Source organism: Nanorana parkeri, unplaced genomic scaffold, assembly GCF_000935625.1.
Source record: "Nanorana parkeri isolate BGI_ZX_2015 unplaced genomic scaffold, ASM93562v1 scaffold1645, whole genome shotgun sequence".
NCBI classification, from domain to species: Eukaryota; Metazoa; Chordata; class Amphibia; order Anura; family Dicroglossidae; genus Nanorana; species Nanorana parkeri.
The window spans coordinates 146,619-157,618 of NW_017307913.1; the positions used below are offsets into that span (position 1 = coordinate 146,619).

General features: G+C 40.1%; 1 protein-coding gene across 2 annotated transcripts in view; it reads left to right on the forward strand.

The window, feature by feature from the left end:
- The window catches only part of SEC31A (SEC31 homolog A, COPII coat complex component), a 49,331-nt gene that overhangs the window by 34,982 nt on the left and 3,349 nt on the right, over positions 1–11,000 (forward strand). Inside the window, exons 21-27 of one of the 2 annotated variants that reach the window (XM_018570978.1) lie at positions 783–878; positions 1,423–1,567; positions 3,833–4,159; positions 6,191–6,229; positions 8,050–8,105; positions 8,881–9,138; positions 10,659–10,778. In XM_018570978.1, coding sequence (XP_018426480.1) covers positions 783–878; positions 1,423–1,567; positions 3,833–4,159; positions 6,191–6,229; positions 8,050–8,105; positions 8,881–9,138; positions 10,659–10,778 — 1,041 coding nt within the window. The remainder of the gene's footprint in view (positions 1–782; positions 879–1,422; positions 1,568–3,832; positions 4,160–6,190; positions 6,230–8,049; positions 8,106–8,880; positions 9,139–10,658; positions 10,779–11,000) is intronic. The other variant, XM_018570979.1, reaches the window with a different exon arrangement.

An 11,000-nucleotide genomic window follows, 5' to 3' on the forward strand; every position in this document is an offset into this window, starting at 1 on the left:
CCGGTATACATGAAATAACATGTAAGTATCTGGTATTTTCATATCCAGCAAGCAGGTGGAGCTCTTGGTTCTTTTTACTTGTATTCCTGCTTGCCCTTGGCCCCTTTGTTGTTTTTGAGCTTGTTAACAGAGCTCAATATTTCAAGGTAAAATTTACCCATGATTAAATGAGTAAGCAGTGACTTCTCTTTCTACTTCTCTCCATGCTTTTTTAAGACACCCTTCAAGTTTCAATCAGAAACTGAACTAAAATTGCTACAGTTTTGCTCTATTTTTTTTTAAACCAATACTGCTTTGTAAATCTTATTGGGTGCTTGCTACATTAAATTTTTGTTAGCGAAACAAACATTTTAAATAAAAATAGTAAAAATGTATTTATAAAATATCAGTTTAAAACCCCGCAATCTTTAAGGATTAGGATCATTTGACTATTATAGTTCCATATATAGTGGCCCTCAGAGTTAATACTCTACTAAAGTATATGTCTACTAGCAGAAGGTAAGAATCCTGTTTCTTGGTTGATGGTAACTCCAGCTTTGACTCAACCTACAGTTAATCTTTGTCTGTCTTTGCCAATATCAGTCTGTTTTTTGTATGTTGGAAACCTGGTAATACTTTCGAATTTTATCCATGGCAGAGTTTCAGAATTACATGTTAGTCTCCTTTTTTTTTTTTCCTCTCCTTTTAACAATGGAAATGAAAACATTGCACTCATCCAAGGAGATATTTAGTTCTCATCTCTTAGTTTGTCCAGTGATTTGTTATCTCTTTGTTTACTTCAGGCTAGAATTGCCCCTACTGTCACTTCCTGGAGTAACAAAAACCCTACTGCCCTTACCAGCTTTCCACCTGCTGCCTTCTCCTCCTTTGACACACAGGTATTATATTGTGGTCCTCCACAGATTTGATGCTTTCTTCCCTTTTGCACACTTTTTTTTTTCTGGTTGAGCTATTCTGTTTTGAAATTCACTGGGCATGCGTTGATCCCTTGCACAGTGCGGTGTGTCCAAATCTTCATGTTACTCACTCTACAGAACCATTATACAGCATGTTTTGGTAAGGGAGATGCCCATCAAGTTTTTATACAGTTTATCTCTCTGTAGTGCTGCTTCACCTGGATACTCGCTACATATGGGTGTTACTCTCTACCTGCTCTCTGAAGATGGCTTTATAACAAGGCCCTGCTTGGATATTATGCTGCAATATTATTATTTTTTGTTACAACACGTAACAGCACGTCCGTTCCTTTTCAGAAGAGTGCATGATTGGGGCATCATACAAAGAAAATCAAAATGGATTGAAAACCACTAGTGTATTAAACGTTTGTATAACACATGATGTAATAATCACGGGCAAGATTCACAGCTGTTATGTTACTGAGATTATGCTGTATTTTAAGGATGGTTTCCCTTTTGTTTACAGAGAGAAAGTGCTCCACAGGTTGGCTTTAATCTGCAAGGGATGATGTATCCATCTCAACCAGGACCTGCAGGACCCCCTCCCGATTCCAACACCAACCCTTACAACATGAGCTCCCAAATGGGACCACGACAACCGTATCCACAAAGTATGTGCGCTTTGTCTTTTATCGCAGCAACCATTTAGCACAAGTTGTCGCAAACAACTTCTGTTTATAATAAACATTAGCTCAAGTCAAGTGGAGCTTAACATTTAGAGTAGCAGTGTACAAGGCTCTGTTTAACAATCGTGTTGCCTATACAAAAATCTCTTTAAGGAGAACTCTTGGCGAAACCTTCATTACCCCTGCACTGCAAGGGTTAAGTTAATGGCCCATTTTTGTCCAGGTGCTAAAAAAAAAGTTATACACACCTGAACCGCTAAACCAGCTGCTTGCTTCTCTGGTCTCTGAAGCCTATCTCCTCCTACGCTGCAGCATTGCAATGTTCCTCAACGTCCTCGCGTCTATGCATTGTGTATAGAACATGATGATTTACGGGAACCTTAGACCACTACAGTGGAGAGCGAGAGAGTCCCCAGGGACTGGTCTAAGAGCAAGCCAGCTCCTAGGATTGTGTGAATATAACTTTTCATTATTATTATTTTTTTAAATTATAGTTCCTAGATCCAAACGAGCAGTTAACCCTTGCAGTAGCTGCACTGCAAGGGTTAATAAAAGTTTTGTCCAGAGTTCTTTCCGTATTTTCTTGTTTTGTTCAGCCAAAATATACTATAAAGGTAGGCCTTTTTTAGTTCAATATGACTTTAGTAAAGGTTTTAATTACAGCACAAAACGGTGTATTAGACAATTTCACCGAAAACAAAAGAAAAACATAAAATCAAAGAAAGAATGCGTATATTGGTGGTTTCCGTGGACATCGTCAGCATTATATACAACAGCATTCGAATGGGAATATTATATCAAAATAGACAAGTATAGACATCCCATCGTATAGCAGAGATCATGAGCATCATCATAGACCAAAGAATATTGTGTGTCAACCCTCCCGAATCCCACATATCGTGAGTCCCAGGGACATGGCAGAGAGAGGACTGGAAGAGCAAACATATTGTGCTCTGCAGGCTATAGTGATCAAAGGAGGGATGCCTAGTATCGCTTGTAATAGAAGTACTAGTGGGAAGGACAAGGAAGAAGGGCACATGAAGAAGAGGGGGAAAAAAGAGACCAGGGGAAGCATAGGAAGTGCCAAGCCAGGAGTCGACGGACTCCCATCCCTTCCATGTATCTCAGGGGAGCCCGCAAATAGGCATATCATGGAGAAAGGGCTGCCAAGAAACCGTAAAGGTAGGCCTTTTTTAAGGGGATTTCCATTGGTATTCTTGAGACCCTTCTAACATGTTCCCATCCCCATCAGCCTCATCTCAAATGGGCTCCACCTTACCTTACTTGGTGGCAGACTGGTCCGACCAGTAAAATACAGTTCTACATCTTTTCAGAAGACTTCCTGTTTTTTTTGTGTTTTTTAATTCTTTTGTGAACAATTTTCTTGAACATCTTTGAACAGTATTGTTCTACATGTTTTGGCCAGCCCTTGCAGTTCAAGCCACAAAAATGTGTAGTTGTGGTTTGAATAGTAATAGTAAAAAACGTGTTAAAAATGTTATTCTTAATGCAGAATTTTTTTGTAACTAAAGCATGCTCTCACTATATGGCACGCTTACTCCTTAGTGCTTCCTCCAGCGATTTCCCCCATTTCCACTATCTTGTGTGCCTTTTCTTACGGGTTGCACAGCGCTCCTCTTCAACCACTGGGCTGCCATTGATGATGTACTTGCTGTGCATGTGCACAACAGATGCATTATCCCTAGCTGTGTTCTCGGCGAGCCAGGAATGGGCTGAAGTGTACACTGCATAGTGCATGTGGTGTGTGTGTGTAATATAGAAAATAAAAACAACTAAATACTAACCTACATAAATTTACTGTTTTACCCTTCAAAGCATTTGTAATTTAGGCCAGGTACCCTGTGCACAGCTTGAAAGATTATTATAGTACTTCCTGGTTCAGCTTTACTGCTACTGGCTTACCTCCCTGTTGATTGGACAGAATTGATAATGCTGAGTGATCTTCCTTTGAGCAGGCTGAATGTAGAGACATTAGAAGTTGCATTGCTGAAGAAGAAAATAAACATTTGTGCCTGGCTTTGTAATGTGGTAGAAGTATGTAAACCACAAAACCTGAACAGAATTCTAAACAACATTTAATACGGTGTTTAGCCATTTGCCCAAAACTGCTTTAATGATTATCTTTTCTGTATGTTTGTTGTTCATGTTATATCAGCATGTTATGCATTCTGACAATGTACAGACTCTTTTAGTAATGTCATTTTCTTCTTCCCTCTTCATTCTGTATAGCCTATCCTCAGCCACAACACTATTCATTTAATCGTGGGGGACAAGCTGTCTATCAGCCCCAGCAACCTGCCTCAATCCAGTCTGCTTCTCCTTACCATAGTTCTCCTTACAGCTCATCTTCTCACTCTGCTCCTCAGCCCCCCTATCCTGTGCAGCATCAGCCTTCTCAAGTGTCATCTTCTTCTCCCTCTTTTCATACTTCTGGAGCATCCTTCCAGCATGGCGGACCTGGGGCTCCAGCTATCAATGCACCTTATGCAATGCCTCCTCCTGGACCTACAGGTACTCTGCCTGCCGCCAGTGAACTGCCTGCATCCCAGAGAACAGGTCTGAGCATGAAATGGGGGTTGGTGGGAGCATGGGCTTTATACTTTATTGCTATTTTTAAAGGATGGGAGCTGCAGAAATGCATGGGTTTATGGCTGCTTAGAATCTTGTGCCTTGCATTGTTTTTGTGTTGTGGGTGTGGAAAAATTTACTCAAACATATACTGTATTGCCATGAAATGGGTATGAAATATACATACTGGTGAAATAGGTTTTAAATACATAACCCTTATTTAATTGATGCATCTAGCTGTTTGGGTATAATCTTAGGAAGAGCCTGGAAGAATATAATTGTGGTCATACTTTGATTGCAAGCATAGGCATGGTTGATCCTTTCTATTGATGCTATCAAATAAAATCTAAAACTGTACTTCCTAATATAATAAACAACACACTACTATAGGGTATCTATTTTTACACTGGATTTTCATATCTCCTGTATATGATGGGGAGGCTATAATTTGCCTTTATTTTGGAGACTGGTCAAAGCAGGTTGAAGTGACTGAAAGGGGAAAGAAACACCTCAATGACCCGCATCCCATCTGTCAGTTTACTGTTTCAGTCTGTAAGTCATTATTCCAGTCTCAAAAATGGACCCATTGCCCTGCATCATTTTCTGCTTGGGTGACTGACAAGCTAAACCATACAAGTTTCTGTAGGGGTTTTTTATATCCAAGTGCACAGCGCTAAAAAACTCACTTTGGGAATTGCATAAACAAACAATACAAATGTGGCAAAATTAATAAATAAATAGTGAAACTCTCGTAATAAAATACCAAATGGTGAGGTGATGTGTTAAAGGAGAACTATGCAGTCAGTTCTCCTAAGGGTAACGGGACGACACAAACTAGCGTCCTCCCGTTACCCTAAGCTCAGGGTAACGGGAGCAGATCCCGACTTAGATGATGGGATCCGCCCAGCTGCGTGAGTGACAGCTGGCTCTAGAGGCAGAGCCAGCTGTACCCACCCCCTCCCCGTCCGTTCCGCCAGTCAGCGCTGGCAGATCGGAGAGGGGAATCCAGCCCCTCCCCCTGTCACGGCAGGGAGCCGTGACAGGATCGAGAGGTGAGCGAACCCGGTAGGTGTTCGCTCACCTCCCGATCTACTGAGCCGACCTGTGACAGTCTCATTGTCACAGGTCGGCTAGAACTATGAGGTGAGTGAAAAGCACTCACCTCATAGTTCTCCTTTAAAGTATTAATCAGTTAGTATAAAGTGCCACATCACTTCTGTAGGGGTTTGCTGATAGCTAGTGGAGGTAAACGAATGTATAAAAAAACAGGACTTAAAGCCCGCATCCCTGCTTAGTTTAATATTCTTTAAAAGGGAACAAAAGCATTGCATGTGGAAAAAAATGAGCCTTTTTAAATGAATAAAAATTTCAGTTTTAAATCCGCCAAATATACTCAATGTGCATCAGAACAGAAGATGTGCAAACATCCCACCGATTGTTTTCTTTAGAATGCTAAATCAACTAAATACATTCCAGATGCATAAAAGCAGAAGGTATGTAAAGTCTTACAGCTTGTTTTCTTTAGAAAGTAGACACAGTCTGACTAGAAGAGACTGTCCCCTGCCAGCATGCTACGGAGAAGGACTCTTGCTTTCTTTTGAGGAATCAGTGTTGTCTCTTTAGAGGTCTAACACACCCTCTTTGAGTCAAACTTGTAACTTTGCAATAAGCAAAGCTCATGCTCCTTGCTGACTGGAGAGATTTAGCTCCGACTTAGGGGGCATGTCGAACATCTGCAGAGAGGCCATCGCTTCCACACAGAGAGCAAGGGTCGTTCTCTGAAGCATGCTGGCAGGGAACAGGCTTTTCTACTCGGGCTGTGTCTGCTTTCTAAAGAAGCTGTAAGGCTTTGCACGCCTTTTTGTTTTCATGCACCTGCAATGTATTTAGTTGATTTAAACTGAAAGTTCAATTGGGCTTTAATTGTAAATCAAAGTCTTAGTTCATGATGTTATTTCTAAATGTTTAGTAGTAACACAGTTAAATAATATATAAGTGATTTTTATATTTCATCTGCAGAATATACCGTTACTCAAGATATGGCAATGTACCCTCCAGGTGAACAGTGTGCTGCAGCAAATAGCCAATCCGTTAGCTATACTTTGTAGACATTTGCTTATATATACTTTAAGAACTTTTTCGACAAATTCATTGTATTGTTTCTAAAATGAACATTTAGCATCCTATGAACAATCAACTAAAATCAAAGATATGATCCCTGTTTAAGCTGAACTCATGCCAAAACTTTTTTTGTAGTTTTTTTTGGCCACAGTGTGGAAGGGTTTGAATCTGTCAGGTTTTTATTGCTAGGGATTTCCTTTTGATTTCTGTGCTTTGTCATTTGGAAAAAAAAAAACATGCCAAAACTGAGAAGTGTCCCAGTGATGGCTGTCCAATGTGGGATTTCCCATTTATTTTGAGAAAATTTCTTTTTGTTTTGACAAGAAGTGAGAGGAAATCTCGCCAAAAGATACACGTTGGCACGACTCGACAATTTCTAACCTTTCCTTACGCTTAACTTGTTTTGGGTAGAGGTGCACTTTAAGGGATCTAAGATAACATGTACTTTCCATTTTCTATAAATCGATAACTCATTTTAATTACAAATTTCCCTTTCAATAATATGATCAACTGAAATGTTAATTTGGATAAAATGCTATTAATATATGTGCCTTTTAAAATGCAGTGTATTATTCAGATTTACTCTTAATATTGCAGCCTAAAATATAATTACATGACTAATCCATGGCATTATCACAGTCTAATAGTCTCCTCAATTACTTGAAATGTATTTTTAAAGTAAACCTAGGAAAGAGTTACACTTTTGAAGTCAGCATAAGTTAAAAGCAGGCTCAGAATGATACCGTTACATACTTTTATCTACATACTGAATGCACCAGGACCCCTCAATCAAATGCTTCCTATACTTAGAGCAGCTTTTAGTTCCACATTGGAATTCGAAAACCCTCCTTGTGTGTCCCTCTTTGGGATCAGTAAGGTGTGTACACTTCAGTAAATGGAGGGAGTGAAGGAAGGGTTACTTAGTACCCTATACAACACGTATAGGTTTACATAAATGGTCATAATACCCAAAAACATATAATTCGGTTTTTGGTACATAACAGCCATATCTCTGCACCTTGTGTGGCTAGGTTTTTCTGTCAGCTGTAACTGAGTTTTATTTAAAGCCCAGTAAAGGCACAATGCAATTCAGTAGGTTGTAGAGACCCCTTACTGTAAACTCACCTGCCATATTAAAATCTTCCTCCTTCTCTCCACAAATCTTAAGTATACCTGCAGGTGGAAGACCAGCTTCCACTGAAATTCAGTCTCATAGACTTGGGTGCTGAAGTCACATCTCTGTCCCCCTCTGCTCCTGGCCAAATCACAAAGCAAACGCTTGCTGATTGGTTGCTGAGTTTACTGAAATTTTCCCCAGATTACAGTGTATCCTGTACCAGCCTTATACCAGTGGCTGGACTAACTTGTAGAGAGCAAACTAAATCAGAGTAGTGCAACTTTATCAAACCACTTCCCAACATCCACAGACTCATTCTTGCTGCGGCTGTTTAACATTTTTATTTTTATACAACAACAGTTGTGTAGTTTCATCAAAGGAGAGTTAAATCACATTGTATGTGGTTTACAATAGCTCTAGAGACTAGCTCATTGGTTTGTAAAATGGCTGTGCCCCTGTACTGAATATACAAACCTGCTGCTTCCTAATAGTAAGGATCAACGCTTGCCAAAAATAGTTGTTTACTTAAATTTACATTTTTCAGGTTATAATTGGTTGCTGCTACACTGAACAGTGTAGCAGTAAACTGTGCTACTGTTGCTTTCTTACCTTGAAACCTGACCATTAAACTCTGTTACAGGGCCCCTAAATGGATGGAACGATCCCCCTGCACTGACCAAAACTGGAAAGAAAAAGGTATAAGACATAGGTGTTTTGCCTATCATATAGACCCCTGGTAAAAGGATACAGGCCTTTCTATTAACTCTTGGCAAAATGTTTTGTTTAAAATCGTTAAAACTCCTCACTTTCTAGCCCAGTGACCTGCACTAGGACCATTACAAGAGGGATCACATTTTCCCTATTGGATTTTATGAAGCATGCAAGAGGAGGAAAGTAAACACTCTACAGCATAGGTGTCAAACTCAAGGCCCAGAGGCCAAATCCGGCACACCAGGCCATTTCCTAGACTTCTACTTTCAGATCTGGGTGTTAAGTTATTACTAAAACTAGTGATAATCAAATGCCGAGGCAATTATGATAAAGATTAGATACATTTATATAGTCTTACAGATACCTGTGAGTGCAACCATAATCTTGATGCAGCCCACGATTACATTGAGTTTGACACCCCTGCTCTACAGGTTGCAGAAACATGTATAGCTCCACTGTGGGCTTACAGGAGACAAAGTAACTGTGGAGGAGAAATGTCCTTACTAAGATCCCTTTCTGAAATATAGGAAGTGTGTGGATGCCTAAGACATATACAAATTTTAGTTTTATATGTACTGATCCCTAGAGAATAGAGACTCAAGGAACAAGTTGAGAGCGATTCCATGTCTAGTGTGGGAACCATAATGGAGAGAAAGCTTCTTGTTTGCTTTCTATTACGAGAAGATAGAACAGAGAGATATGATACCGTATGCCCTAATTATTGCTGTTAATGTATTTTATTTCTTTTTTTCCCCCCTAGGTTCTGGAAAACTACATACCACCTCCACCAATAATAGCTCCCATAATGACCCCCTTAACAGACCCACGATCCCAGCAGCAAGTTCCGGTTCCTGATACTTCAGTCCCTTATCAGCCCTCTCAGATGCCTCGTGGCCAACCAGGAGTACAAAATACTTTCCCCGTGCCACCTCCCACTGGACAAGCTGGGGCGCACTTTGACCCCTCAAAACCTAGTGCTGAGGGTGCTCCTGGTGCACCAATTGGGAACACCATACAGGTCATTATGTTTACGTAGCATAAAAACGTATGTGGTTGTTCAATAACTTGCCTAAAAGGAGATTACATGTCTATATCAGCCAATCACAAAAATATATTTCATTTTCCCAGTCAGCATTGGGAAATCCAAAAATCTGTTTTGATATGTTCTTCCTCTGGATACTTTGATAAATAATGCCAGTGTCTGAAAAAGAAGGACCCCCCTTTGCACCAACTTTAAAATCAACTTTTCCGGTGCAAGTTTGAAACCTTAAGCAGAAAAGTTTGAACAAAATAAGAGAGCAAACGTTGGGAGTAAAACAAAAGATTGTAAACAGTTAATGGAGTTTTAGTTCTGTATTAGAACCTCTGTTAGGATTGTACTGCTGTCAGTCCCCATATTTTACAGATTTCTCATCACTTCCTGCTTTGGCCACCTGAAAGAGTAAGAACACGGACATTAATAGGCTATGTGGGCACAGATGCATCCTCTTTCTAGTATACTACAATATTCCCCATAAATAATAATAATATAATCCAAGTGACTGGCACAGTCAACTGTGATTGAGAGGAAATCTCCCAAAGGGCACACAGACAGCAGTCAAAACCCAACAGTGATCAAAACTCCGCTTCCAAAAAATAAAAGCTTGGAGTAGATGTCTCCGTTAAGTTTCCTAATGTAGGTCCGCACATTATAGGTATACAAATAATTTGATATAACGGATCATTTATTTAAAGAAAAGCAGCTACCAAAACACAAGCACTTCTGTCCAGGGTAGTTTGCAAATATTTATATTTTTTACCAGCAGGTTAGGTGACAGTACTGGTGGGCATGTTTGAAGGGAACCTATGGGAAGTTTGTCGCCTCTCAAAATAACTCTTGATTCTTATTTACTGGGCTCCAGGACCCCAAAACCTGGCTGCAGTATAGCTACTGCAACTTTCTGGTTACATTTTTGGCCCACATCCTGCTATCTACACCTTTCTAATGAGCATTTACCTTCCAGTAGGGAGATCCAGAGGGCACGAGGAGGCAAGCCAGGAGCATCCCTGGGGTGCTGTGGTAGCTATTTACACCATGTGTTCTGCAGATCTAGCTAATGTGCTCTTTGGAGCCATTTTTTAGGTCACTGGTTCCCTTGAATGTAAATCTTTACCTCCCTCTGAAGATTTACTGTCTGGCAGGACAGTGACTTTTCACCTCATGAGCTATTTAATCTGTATTAGCTTGTATAGGGGAAAGTGACATTAAGTAAACCACAATATGCTCTATTGTGTTGACCAACTACTGACAGTTCTAAGGAAGCTTTCTCATCCCCCCCCCCCCTCCACATTTGCCAATACCATCTGCCAGGAGCATGCTTTCATTTTATTTTTCAGAGGTCAGCAGTAATCCGACACTGCCCTCTTCTGGTGTTGCCAGGTGGAATGTGTTTGTCATTCTAATTTATTTCTCGGTTATCTGAATTTTACAGAATATGCTTTGTTTTAAGCCATTGTACATCTGAATTTACATTTATAAATGTTACATGTGTTTTTTAGACAATGCACGCCCTCCCCACTGAAAAGATCACCAAGAACCCAATCCCTGAAGAACACCTTATTTTAAAGACCACATTTGAGACTCTGATCCAAAGATGTTTGTCTTCTGCCATCGACCCAGTAAGTGACATTGGCTTTCTTTCAGAGGTTGGAAAGAAGGAAGGGGTTGATGCACCTTTTCAAAAATGTTGAACATTGAAAAATTCCCTGACATGTTTGTCTATTGATTATAATGGACATCTCCCTGCTTACAGCCATTGCTGTTCCAAAGGGCTCACAGCCACTTTGCTCTTTTTCTTTTTTTTTTTTTTTTTCCCAAATTCCAGCCCTGCTTTGTTTTAC